Genomic DNA, 20513 nt, shown 5'->3' with positions numbered 1-20513 from the left:
TTTAAGATTAGGTAGCAGAGATATAAACTTTATAAAGAACACAAACACAATTAAAGGTTTTTAAAAAAAAACAACATAAAACATGCTTAAAACTTTAGCACTCGTTGGTCTTAAAAGAAGATATTGGATTTATATCCCGCCCTCCACCCCTAAGAGTCTCAGAGCGGCTCACAATCTCCTTTATCTGCCTCCCCCTCAACAGACACCCTGTGAGGTAGATGAAGATACTGGATTTATATCCCGCCCTCCACTCTGAAGAGTCTCAGAGCGGCTCAAAATCTCCTTTCCCTTCCTCCCCCCCACAACAGACAGCCTGTGAAGTAGATGAAGATATTGGATTTATATCCTGCCCTCCACTCCGAAGAGTCTCAGAGAGGCTCACAATCCCCTTTACCTTCCTCCCCCCCACAACAGACACCCTGTGAGGTAGATGAAGATACTGGATTTATATCCCGCCCTCCACTCTGAAGAGTCTCAGAGCGGCTCACAATCTCCTTTCCCTTCCTCCCCCACAACAGACACCCTGTGAGGTGGGTGGGGCTGGAGAGGGCTCTCACAGCAGCTGCCCTTTCAAGGACAACCTCTGCCAGAGCCATGGCTGACCCAAGGCCATTCCAGCAGGTGCAAGTGGAGGTGGGGGGGAATCAAACCCGGTTCTCCCAGATAAGAGTCCGTACACTTAACCACCACACCACACTGGCTCTCCAGGTCTTAAAGATGCTGTCTTTGTATTTCTTCGATGAGTTCCAGGGAACTGGGCAAAAGAACATCTGACTCTTTCCTTCCTTCCCCAGAGAACCAGGAGGGATAAAAGCCTCAGTCAGTAGAAGGAAGAGAGGCTTGGCTCAATAGCTCTGCTGTGCGATTGAGAGAGCCTGGCAAAGCAAGCTCTGCCGCCCTCCCCCGCTTGCTCCCCAAGGAAAATAGTGGTTTTGCTCTATAGCTCTTGTGCGATTGAGCAAGACTTGCAAAGCAAGCTGTGATGCAGAAGGAAGCAGGAGAGAGGGAGAAGGAAGCAGATGACAGCCAGTCACTCGGGGCCTGATTTAGGCCCTGGACTGCATGTTTGACACCCCTGCTGTAGGGTCTTCAAGGCAAGAGATGAGCAGAGGTGGTTTGCCCCTCGCCTGCCTCTGTGCAGCAACCGTGGGCTTCTTTGATGGTCTCTCATCCAAGTACTAAGCAGGGCTGACCCTGCTTAGCTTTGGAGAGCTGACAATATCAGGCCAGCCAGGTCAGGGCAAAAGACATACAGAGGTGGCTTGCAGTTGTCTGCCTTTGCGTAACAACACTGGACTTCCTTGGTGGTCTTCCATTCAAATATTAACCAGCGCCAGCGCTGATATGACAAGATCAGGATAGCCTGGGGCATCTAGATCAGGGCAGAGACGAACAAAGGTGGTTTGCCATTGCCTACCTCTGCATTAGGCTTGCCAATCCCCAGGTCCCAGCGGGGGGTCTTCCGCTTTCCCAGGCTCCTTCCCGCCCCCAATCAGCTGACCGGCGGGGGAAGCCCCGCCCCCAGAGGACCATGTGCCTTTCCACCTCCGGAGGCTTCAGTCTCTGATTGAAAGGCTTCCTCTTGGGAGGGTGTGTCTGTGTTGCTGTGAAGAAGCTGGCAGCAACTCGTGAGTAGAGAGGCCAGTCCCCTGCTTCAGAGTCATCAGAAGCAGTGGGGGGGAAACGTCTGCTGAGCACTTCATTATTCCCTATGTGGAGATCGATTCTCATGGGGTATAATGGGAAATTGATCTGGAGTTTTCGGGGGCTCTGGGGGAGCTGTTTTTTGAGGCAGAGGCACCAGATATTCAGTATAGTATCTAGTGCCTCTCCGTAAGGTATACCCCAAGTTTCAAAACAATTGGACTAGGGGGTCCAGTTCTATGAGCCCCAAAAGAAGGTGCCCCTATCCTTCACTATTTCCTATGGAAAGAAGACATTTAAAAAGGTGTGCCGTCCCTTTAAATGTGATGGCCAGAACTCTCTTGGAGCCTTTTGTCACACCCTTATTCCTGGCTCCGCCCCCATGTCTCCTGGCTCCACCCCCAAAGTCTCCTGGCTCCACCCCCAAAGTCCCCAGATATTTCTTGAATTGGACTTGGCAACCCTACTCTGCATAGTCTTCCTCGGCAGTCTCCCATCCAAGTATTCAGTTCAGTTCAGTTCAGACCTTTATTGGCATAAAATCAATAATGATTCACAATCAAAAGTAGGTACAAAGCCCTGAAGTATAGTAAGAACAACACATAAAGCAATCAATTAAAATGGCAGCCAATCATCAAGAGCAGACACCCAGCAATTAAAATACAGTAGTATGTCTAGATTTAATTTTATAGGCTTCTACTAAGAAATTCGCAACGCATGTAGTAATGTGGGGATGAACATCTTCTAAAAAGTAGGTTAGAGTTTTCTTTCGAGTCAATACATTGTGTTGGCGGTATTCGGCTAAAAATTGTCTACGTTGTGAGGCCAGGAAAGGACATTCTAAAATAATATGGGATATAGAATCAAGGACTCCTAATTCAAATGGATGTAATCTATTTTTGAGAGGTATCTGTCTAAACCTACCAAAGTGAACTGTCGATGGGAAGGCATTTAAACGTGCCAGAGTAAATGTCCGGCGATGGAATGGGGAAAATAAAGTAAAAAAATAATGGGGTATCTTCCCATGTCTTTGGAGTATACCCAGAGTGGCTGCAGAGCAAGCAGGGGGATGTGAGGGGAACACTTTCTGGTATTCGTGATCCATAAGCCTTAGTTGGGTTGTTCTTAAAATATATAGTTCGTCACATAAGAAAAGGGTGCCCACCTCAATACCAGGTTTTTGTAGTTTGTGGGTAAATGTAGAGAGCCAAGTAATGCTGTGCTTGTCTTTCATCAGGTACGAAGCAGAGCTGACCCTGATTAGCTTCTCAGATCTGACAAGGTCAGGCCAGCCTGAGCCGTACAGGTCAGGGCTTACAGCATTCGCATGCTGACTTTCACAAGAAGATTTCAGGCAAATCACAAAACAGAACAATATGTCACTATACATGTGGCTCTTTCATACATATTGTGTGGCTCTTGAAGCCCCCACTGCTCCATTGGCTGGCTTGGAGAAGGCATTGGTCTCTTTAAATCACTTCTCCAATCCAAGGCAGCTGGCGGCTTAGAGAATGCATTTAAAAAGTTAAGAACATAAGAGAAGTCCTGTTGGATCAGGCCAATGGCCCCTCCAGCCCAACACTCTGTGTCACATAAGAACATAAGAGGAGCCAGGTTGGATGAGGCCAATGGCCCCTCCAGTCCAACACTCTGTGTCACATAAGAACATAAGAGGAGCCAGGTTGGATGAGGCCAATGGCCCCTCCAGTCCAACACTCTGTCACATAAGAACATAAGAGGAGCCAGGTTGGATGAGGCCAATGGCCCCTCCAGTCCAACACTCTGTCACATAAGAACATAAGAGGAGCCAGGTTGGATGAGGCCAATGGCCCCTCCAGCCCAACACTCTGTGTCACATAAGAACATAAGAGGAGCCAGGTTGGATGAGGCCAATGGCCCCTCCAGCCCAACACTCTGTGTCACATAAGAACATAAGAGGAGCCAGGTTGGATGAGGCCAATGGCCCCTCCAGTCCAACACTCTGTGTCACATAAGAACATAAGAGGAGCCAGGTTGGATGAGGCCAATGGCCCATCCAGTCCAACACTCTGTGTCACATAAGAACATAAGAGAAGCCATGTTGGATCAGGCCAGTGGCCCATCCAGTCCAACACTCCGTGTCACATAAGAACATAAGAGAAGCCCTGTTGGATCAGGCTGTGGCCCCTCCAGTCCAACACTATGTGTCACATAAGAACATAAGAGGAGCCCTGTTGGATCAGGCCAATGGCCCATCCAGTCCAACACTCTGTGTCACATAAAAGAAGCCATGTTGGATCAGGCCAATGGCCCCTCCAGTCCAACACTCTGTGTCACATAAGAACATAAGAGGAGCCCTGTTGGATCAGGCCAATGGCCCATCCAGTCCAACACTCTGTGTCACATAAAAGAAGCCATGTTGGATCAGGCCAATGGCCCATCCAGTCCAACACTCTGTGGCACATAATAACATAAGAGAAGCCATGTTGGATCAGGCCAATGGCCCCTCCAGTCCAACACTCTTGTGTCACACAGTGGCCAATACACACACACACACACACACACACACTGTGGCTAATAGCCACTGATGGACCTCTGCTCCATATTTTTATCCAATCCCCTCTTGAAGCTGGCCATGCTTGTAGCCGCCACCACCTCCTGTGGCAGTGAATTCCATATGTTAATTACCCTTTGGTTGAAGAAGTACTTCCTTCTATCTGTTCTAACCCGACTGCTCAGCAATTTCATCGAATGCCCACAAGTTCTTGTATTGTGAGAAAGGGAGAAAAGTACTTCTTTCTCTACCTTCTCCATCCCATGCATAATCTTGTAAACCTCTATCATGTCACCCCGCAGTTGACGTTTCTCCAAGCTAAAGAGCCCCAAGCATTTTAACCTTTCTTCATAGGGAAAGTGTTCCAAACCTATTATCATTCCAGTTGCCCTTTTCTGCACTTTTCCTAATGCTATATCATCTTTTTTGAGGTGCGGTGACCAGAATTGCACACAGTACGCCAAATGAGACCGCACCATCGATTTATACAGGGGCATTATGATACTGGCTGATTTGTTTTCAATTCCCTTTCTAATAATTCCCAGCATGGCGTTGGCCTTTTTTATTGCAATTGCACAATGTCTTGCCATTTTCAGTGGGTTATCTACCACGACCCCAAGATCTCTCTCTTGGTCAGTCTCTGCCAGTTCACACCCCATCAACTTATATTTGTAGCTGGGATTCTTGGCCCCAATGTGCATTACTTTGCACTTGGCCACATTGAACCTCATCTGCCACATTGACGCCCACTCACCCAGCCTCAACAGATTCCTTTGGAGAGCCTCACAATCCTCTCTGGTTCTCACCACCCTGAACAATTTAGTGTCATCTGCAAACTTGGCCACTTTACTGCTTACTCCCAACTCCAGATCATTAATGAACAAGTTAAAGAGCATGGGACCCAGTACCGAGCCCTGCAGCACCCCACTGCTTACCGTCTTCCACTGCGAAGTTTGCCCATTTATACTCACTCTCTGCTTCCTATTAATTAGCCAGTTTTTGATCCACAAGAGGGCCTGTCCTTTTACTCCATGACTCTCGAGCTTACTAAAGAGCTTTTGATGAGGAACTTTATCAAAAGCTTTCTGGAAGTCAAGGTAAATGACATCTGTTGGGTCTCCTTTGTCCACATGCTTGTTCACCCCCTCAAAAAACTGTAACAGGTTAGTGAGGCAAGATCTTCCCTTGCAGAACCCATGCTGAGTCTTCCTCAATAACCCGTGTTCATCAATGTGCCTACTCATTCTGTCCTTGATAATGCTTTCTACCAACTTTTCCGGTATTGAAGTCAGACTGACTTCAATTTTATACTTGATTTATTTCTACCTCTACCTCCCTTCTTCCATCTATTTTCCTTCCTTCCTTCCCTGCGGCTCTCACACATCTGACGTTTATTCTATGTGGCTCATGTTAAGCATGTTTCGCCACCGCTGGCAGTAACGCTGACCTATGTTATAGGGTGACTGTGAAAGGCCCTGACATTTATGAAACGCTGTCCTTCTGGAAATAATTCCAGAGGGGTAGCAACAGCTTTTGGGGACTATGTCACATGACGACTCAAAGGACTGGAAACTAATCTGTTTGTAGTTGGAAGTCCTGATGGCCACGGAGGTTATTTGTTCGGCAACCACAATGGGAGTGGGATGGGTGGAGAAGCGTGATGCAAAATCCTCAAGAACTGGCCCAAGCCATTTAGGGGCAGTCAGCTGAGCAGGCTGCAGTATGCAGAGAGGGTTGAGCCATGAAGGTCCCAGGTTAAAATCCCTGGCAACTAGGAAGTAGGTAATGTGAAAGAGTCCCGTGGCGCAGAGTGGTAAAGCTGCAGCACTGCAGTCCTAAGCTCTGCTCACGACCTGAGTTCGATCCCCGCAGAAGCTGGGTTTAGGTAGCCGGCTCGATGTTGACTTAGCCTTCCATCCTTCCAAGGTTGGTCAAATGAGGACCCAGCTTGCTGGGGGGAAAGGGTAGATGACTGGGGAAGGCAATGGCAAACCACCCTGTAAAAATTCTGCCAAAAAAACATGGTGATACGTCACCCGAGTTGGAATCGACTGGTGCTTGCACAGGGGATTACCTTTGCTTTTTAAAAAAGTCTTTGTCTAAGACCCTGTAGAGCCACGGCCAGTATGAACAGACAATACTGACCTTGATGGACCACTGGGTCTAATTCAGAACAAAGCAGATTCTTATGTTCATAGAAGAGCCTCTGTTTTGCATGCAGGTCGCAGGCGTCTCCAGAGCCAGTTTGGTGTAGTGGTTAAGTGTGCGGACTCTTTATCTCGGAGAACTGGGTTTGATTCCCCACTCCTCCACTTACAGCTGCTGGAATGGCCTTGGGTCAGCCATAGCTCTCGCAGGAATTGTCCTTGAAAGGGCAGCTTCTGGGAGAGCCCTCTCAGCCCCAGCCACCTCACAGGGTGTCTGTTGTGTGGGGGGAGAAGATCGAGGAGATTGTGAGCCGCTCTGAGACTCTGATTCAGAGAGAAAGGCGGGGTATAAATCTACGTTTTTCTTCTTCTTAAAAGGCAACAGACTGGTGGCAGCTCTCCACATTTTCAAGTGCAAGCCTTTCACATCGCCTGCCTGTTTTTTTTTTAACTGGGGGAGCCAGTAATAGAACCTGGAACCTTCTACATGCCAAGCGGGGGCTCTTCTGCTGAGCCACAGCAGCCCTTGGCATCTCCCTCTTCTCTAAACCTGTTTTGGGCTTGCTGAGCAGGATCCTGACAGAATCCCTCGAATTGATTAGCGAAATGAGCAAGGTGTGCATTCCCGCCAGAAGACCCTGTCCGCACCTGTGCTCTTACGCAGCTCTCATTCATTGGGGCGCTAACTGAAGTGATTAAGCACTGTGTGCCTAAGGCCCGAAAACGGTTCAAATGCTATGTAGGGTAAAATAGCACAGAACGCCAAGAGGTTTCCTAAGAGTCAGCAGCACCAGCATCTTGCTGCAGCAGCAGCAGCTATGGGTGGAAGAAACACTGGGGATTGAAGAGGAGCCCTCTTTTGTTCTCTGAAGCGTCGCTCTCACTATGAGCCGCAGCCCCTCCCCGGTCTGTTTCCATTACATTTGAAAGGCAGCATGATGTCATGATTACAGTGTTGTGCTAGGACCGGGAAGGCCAGAATTCAAGAGAGTCAGTATTGTGTAGTGGTTAAGTGCACGGACTCTTATCTGGGAGAACTGGGTTTGCTTCCCTACTCCTCCGCTTGCACCTGCTGGAATGGCCTGGGGTCAGCCATAGCTCTGGCAGGAGTTGTCCTTGGAAGGGCAGCTGCTGTGAGAGCCCTCTCAGCCTCACCCACCTCACAGGGTGTCTGTTGTGAGGGGAGAAGACACAGGAGATTGTGATTCAGAGAGAAGGGCGGGGTATAAATCTGCTGTCATTGTCTTCTTCAAATCCCATAATGCCGTGAAGCTAACTAGGTGACTTTGGGGCAGTCGCTGTCTCTCTCAGCCTAACTACCTCACAAGGGTGTTGTGAGGAGGCCGTAGAGTGGAGGAGAGAATCGTGCATAAGTCCTGGAAGGGAAGGATAATAAGGCAAGGCAAAAGGCAAAGTGGTAGGAGCCATGTTCCCATTCAGTCCACCTAGTCCAATATTTTCTGCTTGATGGGTGCTTTTGAAATTTGATTGAGGACGCGGCTCGACTCAGCCCCATGGATCGAAAAGGTAAAGCTAGGCAGTGTGTGCAGTAGCAGGCATGATGGCATACACCAGGAACGTAGTGCCCATGGGCACCATGCGCCTCCCAACACCTTTCCTTGCACCTGCCAAACATAAGTGGGTGGGGCCAGGTGGGGGCTTTTGCTTAGTGAGGCTTCTGATTGGCCACTGGAGGTTTGATCGGCTGTGCAGATTTTCGGGGGGGAAATGTTGCTTTGGCAGCAGCTGTCCCCCCCCCCCAGCACAAGGGTCTCCACAGTGTGACTGTAAGTGAGCGGCAGCCATTTTGATTCTCTCCCCATCACCCTGTGTCAACATTCCATAGCTGCCTTCAGGTTTGAAAAGGTTGGGGGACCGCTGGCATACAGAAACCCATTGCATCATTCCCTGCATCAATGTGACATCCTTTCAGTGCGAGAGCCTGCGTGGTGTATTTATTTATTTGATTCGATTTTTAGCCCGCCTTTCCCGTAGAACGGGCTCAGGGCGGGTTGCATCATTAAAGCAATCAACAGTTAAAAGCCAATTTAAAATATAGTGTAATGGTTAAGAGCAGGAATAAGTCCACTTATCAGTAAGGCTTTTGATAAAGTTCCACATACTATCCTTGTTGACAAGTTGGTGGTTTGGATCCTGATACCGTTAGGTGGATCTGTAACTGGTTGACAGATCACACCCAAAGAATGCTCGTGAATGGTTGCTCATCCTCTTGGAGAGGAGTGACAAGTGGAGTGCTTCAAGGATCTGTCCTGGGACCTGTTTTGTTCAACTTCTTTATCAATGATTTGGATGAAGGAATAGAGGGAATGCTTATTAAATTTGCAGATGATACTAAATTGGGAGAGGTTGCAAACACAGAAGAAGACAGAAACAGGATACAGGGTGACCTTGACAGGTTGAATGAATGAACTTTTTATTACGGTCATAGACCAATATAAAAATTATAACACATCATGTAAAACCCCTCCTAAAATATATAAAATACAATAAAATACTTGACAGGTTGGAAAATTGGACTAAAATCAATAAAATGAATTTTAACGGGGATAAATGTAAAGTTCTGCATTTAGGTAGGAAAAATCCAATGCATGGTTATAGAATGGGGGAGACTTGTCTTAGCAGTAGTATGTGCGAAAAGGATCTAAGGGTCTTAGTGGATCATACGCTGAACATGAGTCAACAGTGTGATGCGGTGGCTAAAAAGGTGTCCAGATCATGTGATGTGATGATATCACTTTACTCTGCTCTGGTAAGACCTCACATGGAGTCTTGTGTTCAGTTTTGGGCACCACATTTTAAGAAGGGTATAAGTAAGCTGGAATGGGTCCAGAGGAGGGCGACAAAGATGGTGAGGGGTCTGGAGACCAAGCCCTATGAGGAAAGTTTGAAGGAGCTGGGATGTTTAGACTAGAGAGGAGGTGGCTGAGAGGTGATAGGATCACCATCTTCAAGTCCTTGAAGGGCTGTCATATAGCGGATGGGGTGGAATTGTTTTCTGTGGCCCCAGAAGGTAGGACCAGAACCAGTGGGTTGAAATTAAATCAAAAGAGTTTCCGGCTCAACATTAGGAAGAACTTTTTGACCGTTAGAGCAATTCCACAGTGGAACAGGCTTCCTCGGGAGGTGGTAAGCTCTCCTTCCTTGGAGGTTTTTAAACAGAGGCTAGATGGCCATCTGACAGCAATGACGATCCTGTGAATTTAGGGGGAGTTTTCTGCATTGTGCAGGGGGTTGGACTAGATGACCCTAGAGGTCCCAATTCTATGATTCCCCACTCCTCCACATGCAGCCAGCACAGGGTATCTGTTGCGGGGAGAGGAAGGGAAGGAGATCATCCTAAGCCACTCTGAGATTCCTTTGGCTATTGAAGGAAGGAAAGGAAAGGTCCCCTGTGCAAGCGCCAGTCGTTTCTGACTCTGGGGTGATGTTGCTTTCATAACGTTTTCACAGCAGACTTTTTTTACAGGGTAGTTTTCCATTGCCTTCCCCAGTCTTTTACACTTTCCCCCCAGCAAGCTGGGTACTCATTTGACCAACCTCGGAACGATGGAAGGCTGAGTCAGCTCGTGAAGGCTGGGGTATAAAAACCTTCAAAACCTTCAAGTAGTCTTCAAAAACTGGAGAGCCAGTTTGGTGTAGTGAACATATGAAACTGCCTTATACTGAATCAGACCCTTGGTCCATCAAAGTCAGTATTGCCTACTCAGACTGGCAGCGGCTCTCCAGGGTCTCAAGCTGACGTTTTTCACACCTACTTACCTGAACCCTTTTTAGTTGGAGATGCCAGGGATTGAACCTGGGACCTTCTGCTTACCAAGTGGATGTTCTACCACTGAGCCACCATCCCTCCCCACAGTGGTTAAGTGTGCAGACTCTTATCTGGGAGAACCGAGTTTGATTCCCCACTCCTCAATTTATAGCTGCTGGAATTCCCCACTCCTCCACTTGGAGCTGCTGGAATGGCCTTGGGTCAGCCACAGCTATCACAGAGGTTGTCCTTGAAAGGGCAGCTGCTGTGAGAGCCCTCTCAGCCCCACCCACCTCACAGGGTGTCTGTTGTGGGGAAGGAAGATAAAGGAGATTGTGAGCCGCTCTGAGACTCTGATTCAGAGAGAAGGGTGGGGTATAAATCTGCAGTCATTGTCATCTTCTGTTAGGCATCATGTCTGGTTTGGCTTAAGAGCCCCGTAGTGCAGAGTGTTAAAGCTGCAGTACTGCAGTCCTAAGCTCTGCTCACTATCTGAGTTCGATCCCGGCGGAAACGGTTTCAGGTAGTCGGCTCCAGGTTGACTCAGCCTTCCATCCTTCCGAGGTTGGTAAAATGAGTCCCCAGCTTGCTGGGGGGAAAGTGTAGATGACTGAGGAAGGCAAGGGCAAACCACCCCGTAAAAAGTCTGCCGTGAAAGCAACCTCACCCCAGAGTCGGAAACGACTGGCGCTTGCACAGGGGACCTTTCCTTTCCCTAGTTTGGCTTGGTGCTGAACGGACAGCTCCCCTGGCCCACTGCTTTGAGCTCCTCTGAAGGCTTCAAGAGCATGGCGCATGGCCCAAAAAAAAACGAAGCAAAGGAAGAGGAAGATGCTTTTCTCTTTTGAAGGGGGGCGGAGAAGGAGCAGAGCTGGGGCGGCCAAGCAGAGTGTCCTTGGGGAGCCGATCGGAAGCAAGCCAGGCTCCTGCCCTTGAAGATGCTTTTGCCGCAGAGAGCAGAGACTCCAGCTGGACGGTTCAGCAAGAGCCTCGTTTTAATTGCCAGGGGGATCTGTTCAGAGCAAAGAGCTCTTCCAAATTCCCTCCCCTGAGGCTTCTGCTTCCACCTCCTCACTCGCCACAGAGTCGAGAGGGTTCCCCCCCCCACACACACACACCTTGCTTCCCCCCTTGCGCCTGTGTGTTGTCTGGAAGGAGCTAATTGCTTCTGATAGCTGGCGCCGCCGAGATGGAGCGCCGGAGTCTCTCGTGCCAGGAGATGTACGTGCCTTGCACGCCTAATCTCATTAACCTTCCTGACAGCAGCTGGGGCCACTTTCTGTACACTTTCCCTTTAATTGACAACAGGAGAAAGGGCTTATTGGCTAGCATGCAGAGCAAGTTAAAATCTTGGTCCGGATTTGCTACAGCCTCGTATTTATCGAAGAGCCCCCTGGCGCAGATTGTTAAAGCTGCAGCACCGCAGTCCCAAGCTCTGCTCACGACCTGAGTTCGATCCCCCAGCGGAAGCTGGGTTTTCAGGTCGCTGGCTCGAGGTTGACTCAGCCTTCCCTCCTTCCGAGGTCGGTAATATGAGTCCCCAGGGGAAGGCAATGGCAAGCCACCCCATAAAAAGGTCTGCCGTGAAAACCTTGCGAAAGCAATGTCACCCCAGAGTTGGAAACGACTGGTGGTTGCACAGGGGACCTTTCCTTCCCTTTCCCCATATTTATCTAACATCACGTATGAAAAGTATAGATGGGCCTTTTCGAGGGCACGTTTTGATGCCCTCCCTTCTAATGTATTGCAAGGAAGGTTTCTTGCGGGACCTCACCCAGTTCCACAAGGTTTGTAAGACAACACTATTCCGGCAGGCCTTTAATTGATCTGGAATGACTGATATGGTAGTAGGAAATGACACCTAATATATACTGAATGCCATCTAAAATGAAACAACATCAAATGATATTAGCGCCGGACTGTTTTAGTTGTTTAATTTTTAAGTGGTAAGTGGCGCAGAGTGGTAAAGCTACAGTACTGCAGTCGGAGCCCTCTTCCCACGACCTGAGTTCGATCCCGGCGGAAGCTGGTTCAGGTAGCCAGCTCGAGGTTGACTCCATCCTTCCGAGGTCGGTCAAATGAGTCCCCAGCTTGCTGGGGGGAAAGCGTAGGTGACTGGGGTTCTCTCTCTCTCTCGGCTTGGCTTCGCGAACGAAGATTTAAGAAGGGTGCAATAGTCCACGTTTGCTGCAGGCTTGCTGGTGGCTGACAAGACCAATGTGGGACAGGCAGGTCCGGCCACAGCGGCTGCAGGGAAAAGTCTGATTTAGGGTTGGTCCTGTGGCAGTGCGATTCTTCCTCAATCTCCTTTTGTCCTCAAGACCAGCTATGCGTGCGTTCTCAAAGGAAGAGACAGCCTGGTGGATGGTGTACCTCCATGCTTTGCGATCTGAGGCTAGGTCAGACCACTGGTGATGGTTGATGTGACAGGTGCTAAGGGATTTCTTCAAGGAGTCCTTGTACCTCTTCTTTGGTGCCCCTCTATTTCGATGGCCGGTGGAGAGTTCGCCATACAGGGCAATCTTGGGAAGGCGGTGGTTTTCCATCCTAGAAATATGCCCTGCCCAGCGCAGCTGCGTCTTCAACAGCAGTGCCTCGATGCTGGTAACCTCTGCCCGCTTGAGGACTTCAGTGTTGGTCACAAAGTCACTCCAGTGGATGTTGAGGATGGTGCGAAGGCAGCGCTGATGAAAGCGCTCAAGGAGTCGCAGGTGATGACGGTATAAAACCCACGATTCGGAGCCATAGATGAGGGATGTCATCACAGGTGACTGGGGAAGGCAATGGCAAACCACCCCGTCAAAAGTCTGCCGTGGAAACGTTGTGAAAGCAACGTCACCTCAGAGTCGGAAACGACTGGCGCTTGCACAGGGGACTACCTTTATCTTTTTAAGGCAAGGCGGAACTGTTCCAACAGGCATTTAACATCTGACCTAGGAGACTGCCACCTCGCAGCTCTAAAGACCTATGATTACTATATGATCACCATCACCGTCGGGAAAAGAACCTGCCTCTACTGAAGACAGCACTATAGAATGGTTTTTGGAATGTTTTAATTGCAGTGGCATTTTATTGGTTTTTAAACTGCAAATGTAGGTATCTGAATTGACTGTGAGCCGCCCTGAGTCCGCTTGCGGAGAGGGCAGGATAGAAATTTAATGGAAATAAATAAATAAAGTTAAGTAATATGAATGGTTTTGATTTTACCGGTTGTGAGCCGCCCTGAGCTTGCTTCGGCGGGGAGGGCGGGATATAAATGCAATAAACCTTAAACTTTCTACGTCGGCCTATCTATCAAAGATGCTGTTATTTGCTCAGAAAAGGAAGTTGAAACTTGTCACTCACATTCTTTTACATTGTGAGCTCTATTCCAGAGAGAGACACCAGTTAATATTGCCACTTCTCTCTAAACTTAAACCTCTGGATACTTATCTGAAATTTGCAGATGTAGTGCTACTGAAATGCTAATTGGAAGATACTAAGTCTGTAACTCAGGCAGTAGCAAAATATTGTTTTTTAGCCATAAATAAGTGGAAGTTTTTAACAAAGTAGAGATGGTTAATAATGCCATTTTTAAGGTTTAGAATTTGATGGAATTTGAATATGGGAATGCTTTTATGTAGTCAGAAATTATGGTCTGTGACTATGAGATTTTGTATACTTTGCTGTTCAGTTGACCGTAATAAATTAGAATCATAGAATTGGAAGGGACCTCCAGGGTCATCTAGTCCAACCCCCTGCACAATGCAGGAAACTCACAAACACCTCCCCCTAAATTCACAGGATCTTCATTGCTGTCAGATGGCCATCTAGCCTCTGTTGAAAAACTTCCAAGGAAGGAGAGCCCACCACCACCCAAGGAAGCCTGTTACACTGAGGAATCACTATAACTGCCAGGAAGTTCTTCCTAATGTTGAGCCGGAAACTCTTTTGATTTAATTTCAACCCATTGATTCTGGTCCTATCTTCTGGGACCACAGAAAACAATTCCACCCCATCCTCTATAGGACAGCCCTTCAAGTACTTGAAGATGGTGATCATATTACCTCTCAGCCGCTTCCTCTCCAGGCTAAACATCCCCAACGCCTTCAACCTTTCATAGGACTTGTTCTCCAGACCCCTCGCCATCTTCGTCACTCTTCTCTGGACCCGTTCCAGCTTGTCTATATCCTTCTTAAAATGTGGTGCCCAAAACTGAACACAATACTCCATGTGAGGTCTTACCAGAGCAGAGTAAAGCGATACCATCACATCACGTGATCTGGACACTAGACTTCTGTTGATACAGCCCAAAATTGCATTTGCCTTTTTAGCCACCGCATCACACTGTTGACTCTGTTGTTGTTGTTGTTGCTGTTGCTGCAGGGAGGAGAGACTGCAGAAAGAGCAGGAGAGACTGCCTTGGGGGAGGGAGCAGGGAGACGTTCCAGCATGGGCATCAGATGCTCAGGAAGCTCAGCTGGGAGGCTGAAATTGCTGGCGGTGCCTTAAGGAACCAAATTAGCACAAGACCGGATCACACAAGGGGATGCACTTTCTCACGTTTCTCTGATCGTTTGTTGCTGGGAATTATTAGGAAGGGAATTGAAAACAAATCAGTCAGTATCCTAATGCCCCTGTATAAATCGATGGTGCGGCCTCATTTAGAGTAGTGTACAATTCTGGTCACTGCACCTCAAAAAAGATGATATAGCATTGGGAAAAGTGCAGAAAAGGGCAACTGGAACGATTAAAGGGTTGAAACACTTTCCCTATGGGGCTCTTTAGCTTGGAGAAACATCAACTGCGGGGTGACATGAGAGAGGTTTGCAAAATTATGCAGGGGACAGAGAAGGTAGAGAAAGAAGTCCTTTTCTCCCTTTCTCAAAATACAAGAACTCGTGGGCATTCGATGAAATTGCTGAGCAGTCAGGTTAAAACAGATAAAAGGAAGCCCTTCTTCACCCAAAGGGTGATTAACATGTGGAATTCACTGCCACAGGAGGTGGCGGCGGCTACAAGCATAGCCAGCTTTAAGAGGGAATTGGATAAGCATCTGGAGCAGAGGTCCATCAGTGGCTATTAGCCACAGCGTATTGGTGGAACTCTCTGTCTGGGACAGTGATGCTCTGTATTCTTGGTGCTTGGGGGGGGCACAGAGGAAGAGTTTCTAGCCCCACTGGTCAACCTCTTGATGGCACCTGGGGTTTTTTGGCCACTGTGTGACACAGAGTGTTGGACTGGATGGGTCATTGGCCTGATCCAACAGGGCTTCTCTTATGTGACACAGAGTGTTGGACTGGATGGGTCATTGGCCTGATCCAACATGGCTTCTCTTATTTTCTTATTCGGTGAATAAGCTATCATGTGCATGCACACTTCCTCAGATACAAACCTGTAGGCTTGCACGCAGCAACTTACACCTTGAATAAAACCTTGTTGGTCTTAAAAGGTGCCACTGGACTCAAATGTTGTTCTTCTGCTCCTTCAGACCAACACAGCTACCCACCTGAATTTATGACCCACCTTTCTCATGGGACTCAATGCGAATTACGCAGAGCAAGTCAGTGCAATCACAAATACGGAACTTTTAATAAGCAGTGCATTAGGACTGTAGAACTGCCTTAGAGACCAAGGCTGCAGTCACACAGACTAAATATTGCACTTTCTATCCATGTAAATGTGCAAAATCCAGTTGGAAAGTACATTCAGTGCATTATTTAGTGTGTGTGATCACAGCCCAACAATATTTCCAGGGTGTAAGTTTTCAAAGCTCCCTTCGTCAGATACTTTGACTTCTGAAAGCTTCTATCCTGGAAATCTGGTTGGCCTCTGCTACTGGACTCAAGAAGAAGAAGAAGATATTGGATTTATATCCCGCCCTCCACTCCGAAGAGTCTCAGAGCGGCTCACAATCTCCTTTACCTTCCTCCCCCACAACAGACACCCTGTGAGGTAGATGAAGATATTGGATTTATATCCCGCCCTCCACTACGAAGAGTCTCAGAGCGACTCACAATCTCCTTTCCCATCCTCCCCCACAACAGACACCCTGTGAAGTGGGTGGGGCTGAGAGGGCTCTCCCAGCAGCTGCCCTTTCAAGGACAGAGAGAGGCCTACAGTCTCCTTTCCTTTCCTCCCCCACAACAGACACCCTGTGAGGTGGGTGGGGCTGGAGAGGGCTCTCCCAGCAGCTGCCCTTTCAAGGACAACCTCTGCCAGAGCTATGGCTGACCCAAGGCCATCTCAGCAGGTGCAACTGGAGGAGTGGGGAATCAAACCCGGTTCTCCCGGATAAGAGTCCGCACACTTAACCACTACACCAAACTGGCTCTCCCTCAAATCCAGCCCTTCTGCTGCAAATCAACATGGCTACTCTCCTGAAGTAGCTAGACTCTTATAAACTACTGGCCCACAAAGAACACTGTTCACCTGGGCAGGTAGATCCAAGTGGGCAGTCATGTTGGTCTGAAGCAGTAGAACAAAGTTTTATTCAGAATGTAAGCTGTCAGGTGCTCTAAGAGCACACTTAGAGCACATGAAAGCTTACATTCTGAATAAAACTTCGTTGGTCTGAAAGGTGCGCTTGACTTCTACTTTGTTCACCTGGGCAGGTGTTGGCCTGCACAGCCACCTGAGTTGCTAATGAAACTGCTGAACAGTCAGGTTAGAACTGATAAAAAGAAGTACTTCTTCACCCAAAGTGTGATTAACACAGGGAATTCACTGCCACTGGAGGTGGCGGCAGCTGCAAGCATATGCAGCTTCAATAGGGGATTGGATCAACATATGGAGCAGAGGTCCATCAGTGGCTGTTAGCCACAGCCTATTGTTGGAACTCTCTGTCTGGGGCAGTGATGGTGCATGGGGGGGCACAGTGGAAGGGCTTCTAGTGTCCTGGCCCCACTGATGGACCTCCTGATGGCACTTGGAGGTTTTTTTGGCCACTGTGTCACACAGTGTTGGATTGGATGGGCCACTGGCCTGATCCAACATGGGTTCTCTTATGTGACAGAGTGTTGGACTGGATGGGCCATTGGCCTGATTCAACGTGGATTCTTTTATGTTCTTATGTGATACAGAGTGTTGGACTGGATGGGCCACTGGCCTGATCCAACAGGGCTTCTCTTATGTGGCACAGTGTTGGACTGGATGGGTCACTGGCCTGATCCAACATGGCTTCTCTTATGTTCTTATGTGACACAGAGTGTTGGACTGGAGGGGCCATTGGCCTGATCCAACATGGCTTCTCTTATGTTCTTATGTGACACAGAGTGTTGGACTGGATGGGCCATTGGCCTGATCCAACATGGCTTCTCTTATGTTCTTATGTGACACAGATGGGCCATTGGCCTGATCCAACAGGGCTTCTCTTATGTTCATAAGTAGAAAATGGCAAACCGCTTGTGAGCATCTCTTGCATTGACCTGGCTGGCCCAGGCTAGGCTGATCTCATCAGATCTCAGAAGATAACCAGGGACAGCCCTGCCTAGTCCTTGGATGGGAGGCCACCAAGGAAGTCCAGGGTTGCTAGGCAGAGGCAGGCAATGGTTTCTCTTATGTTCTTAAAACTAGGTTACATCTTCCTAATTTTACTGTGTGCCCTGCATGGCCATTTCATGTCAACACTTGGTGTGTGTTTAACATTAACGAGATGAGGGTGTAGCTCAGTTTCCCACCGGCAAATTGGAAAGTGGAGGTCGAAGTTGCCCCCAGGGCTGCTAGAAAGGACTTCAGTGGCTTCTGCCAATGGAAATAAAAGTTTATTACAATAAAGAGACAATAGTGTGTGTGTAAAGTGCCATCAAGTCACACGTAGGGGGTTTTAAGACAAGAGATGTACAGAGGTGGCTTGCCTCTATGGCTTGCCTGGACTTCCTTGGTGGTCTCCAAGCCAAGTATTGACTGCAACTGACCATGATTAGTTTGCGAAATATGATGAGATTGGGCTAGCCTGGACCACCCAGGTCATTATAAACTAATATTTTAATCATTATAACCACACCAGTTTGGTTAAGTGTGCAGACTCTTCTCTGGGAGAACCGGGTTCGATTCCCCACTCCTCCACTTGCAGCTGCTGGCATGGCTTTGGGTCAACCAGAGCTCTCGCAGAGCTGTCCTTGAAAGGGCAGCTTCTGGGAGAGCCCTCTCAGCCCCACCCACCTCACAGGGTATCTGTTGTGGGGGAGGAAGATAAAGGAGATTGTAAGCCGCTCTGTGTCTCTGATTCAGAGAGAAGGCCGGTGTATAAATCTGCAGTCTTCTTCTACTAAGGATTATATATACACACTCACACATCTGAAAAAGTCACCTGCAGACAGGCTGCAGAAATAATCAGAATAAGCCAAAGAGCCATTTATTTTTCTCCCTTATGACATAAGAACAAAGTTTGAATCCCGCGGCCCCTTTAAGACCAACAAAGTTTTACTCAAGGTATGAGCTGACATCTCCCACTTTAGCTTTGCGGCATATGAAGCTGTGAACTATTTATATAATGGCTAAGTGAGCTGATATGAAGAAAAAACTCATAGAACCAGAAGCAGACTTATTGTTTCTATTTGATCCCCTATTATAGAGTATCTGCAGAAGAATGGTGAAATTCCCAAAGTGATTAATATGCTTCAGTTATGGTAAATCTAAAATTGTTAATTGTTCTCTCTCTCATTTTCACTAATACCTAAGGCTCTAATTAGATAATATATTTTGTTCTTGATCTTGTACTCGCGGAAAAACGTCAATTTTGCATTTTGTTTTGTATCATATTGTAATTTATGTTGCATAAGAATAAAATGTTATTTTAAAAAAAGGTATGAGCTGACATGTGGATGCACACAGTGTGTATCTGAGGAAGCACATGAAAGCTTAAACTCTGAATAAAACTTTGTTGGTTTTAAAGTGCCACTGGACTTAAACTTTGCTCTGTCCAACTTTTGTGTTATTCTGAAAACGCCACCGCACTCTCGTGATTCCAGAGGAGACTCTAGAGATAGAAATCTAGGCACAAAAAGGATACCGCGTCTCCCTTCCCTCATTGGGAAATGACAAGTATTTGCTGAAAAACCTCTGCTAATTTCTCCCCTCTTTCTTTCCAGCCTACAAAGAGAAAATGAAGGAGTTGTCCCTCCTCTCATTGATTTGTTCCTGTTTCCACACCCAGCCACACCCAAACACCATCTACCAGTATGGAGGTAAGTGGCAGACATACTAACTACCTGTAGAAGACGAATTCACTCAAGGCCACAACCCATGGCTGGAAACATGCAGCATAGTTTCAGATTGGAAACAACTTCCCATGTCATTTGCAATATTTTGGCTGCCATCTTGGATATGGTTATGTCTGTAAGTGCTGTTAAGTCACAAACTGAAATATGGTGACAACAGCTTGGGGATTTCAAGGGAAGTGAGACGAGGGGGGGGGGGTGATGGTTTCGGGATGATATAATTGTGCACCTTATTTCTATTAGTTTGGTGTAGTGGTTAAGTGCGCGGACTCTTATCTGGGAGAACCGGGTTTGATTCCCCACTCCTCCACTTGCACCTGCTGGAATGGCCTTGGGTCAGCCATAGCTCTCCTAGGAGTTGTCCTTAAAAGGGCAGCTTCTGTCAGAGCTCTCTCAGTTGGGGGGGGAAGGTAAAGGAGATTGAGACTCTGAGATTCAGAGTACAGGGCAGGATATAAATCCAATATCATCGTCTTCTTCAACAACCCATTCTTTTTTTAAAAAATAAACTGATTAACCTTTATCAAATTAACAAGAAAAAAATAAAAACAATCACAAAAATTCATATAAATAAATAAAATCTACAAGTAAACAAGATACAAAGAATATTCTATATCCATACAATAGAAAATCAGTATATTTCCTAGGCTAATGACATTTGGCTATTTGAATGAACATATTCAAAAAATGAAAACCATTTTTCAGTAAAAGTCTCCTTTTGTGTAGGAATTCCTTTTTGCAAAATTGGAAGAGCTAACTTATCAGAAATAATGATATCTTACACTTTAGTGAACCATCGCTCTATACAGAAGGAGATTGTGGTGTTTTCCAGTTTTGCACTAGAAGATATTTTGCAGCCAATAGTAGTAGTGAGATTAATTCTTCTTTGTGAGGGGGAATATCACATGGTTGCCAGACGTTTAATAGAACTGATTCAGGAGATGCAGGGATTTTTAATTTTGTGATTTCTTCTATTAATAAAACCACAACCCATTCTTACACTTGTCCGAGCATGACAGAATTTTACTGAACCTTATCTGTGTAATGAATTTTACTGAATGTCATGAATTTTACAGAGCCTCATCTGCCAAACTCTCAGGTGAGGTGTGGGTCCTCCCACTTTGGGGGTCCCGAACCTGCTGGCCCGCAGTGGGCCAGTGGGGGGATCCCCTCCTGACGTCACAATAATATCACTTATGTCATTGTGCATTGGCCGCTCG

At 47.4% G+C, this 20513-nt stretch overlaps 1 protein-coding gene across 1 annotated transcript in view; it reads left to right on the top strand.

The window, feature by feature from the left end:
* The window catches only part of STMN3 (stathmin 3), a 51962-nt gene that overhangs the window by 12252 nt on the left and 19197 nt on the right, over positions 1-20513 (top strand). The window contains exon 2 of the mRNA XM_060233203.1: positions 19165-19260. Within this exon, the coding sequence (XP_060089186.1) occupies positions 19165-19260 (96 nt within the window). The remainder of the gene's footprint in view (positions 1-19164; positions 19261-20513) is intronic.

The sequence above is a fragment of the Heteronotia binoei genome, chromosome 2 (assembly GCF_032191835.1).
Source record: "Heteronotia binoei isolate CCM8104 ecotype False Entrance Well chromosome 2, APGP_CSIRO_Hbin_v1, whole genome shotgun sequence".
NCBI classification, from domain to species: Eukaryota; Metazoa; Chordata; class Lepidosauria; order Squamata; family Gekkonidae; genus Heteronotia; species Heteronotia binoei.
The sequence above is the reverse complement of the archived record's forward strand: the minus strand, read 5'-3'. Positions and strand labels throughout refer to the sequence as shown.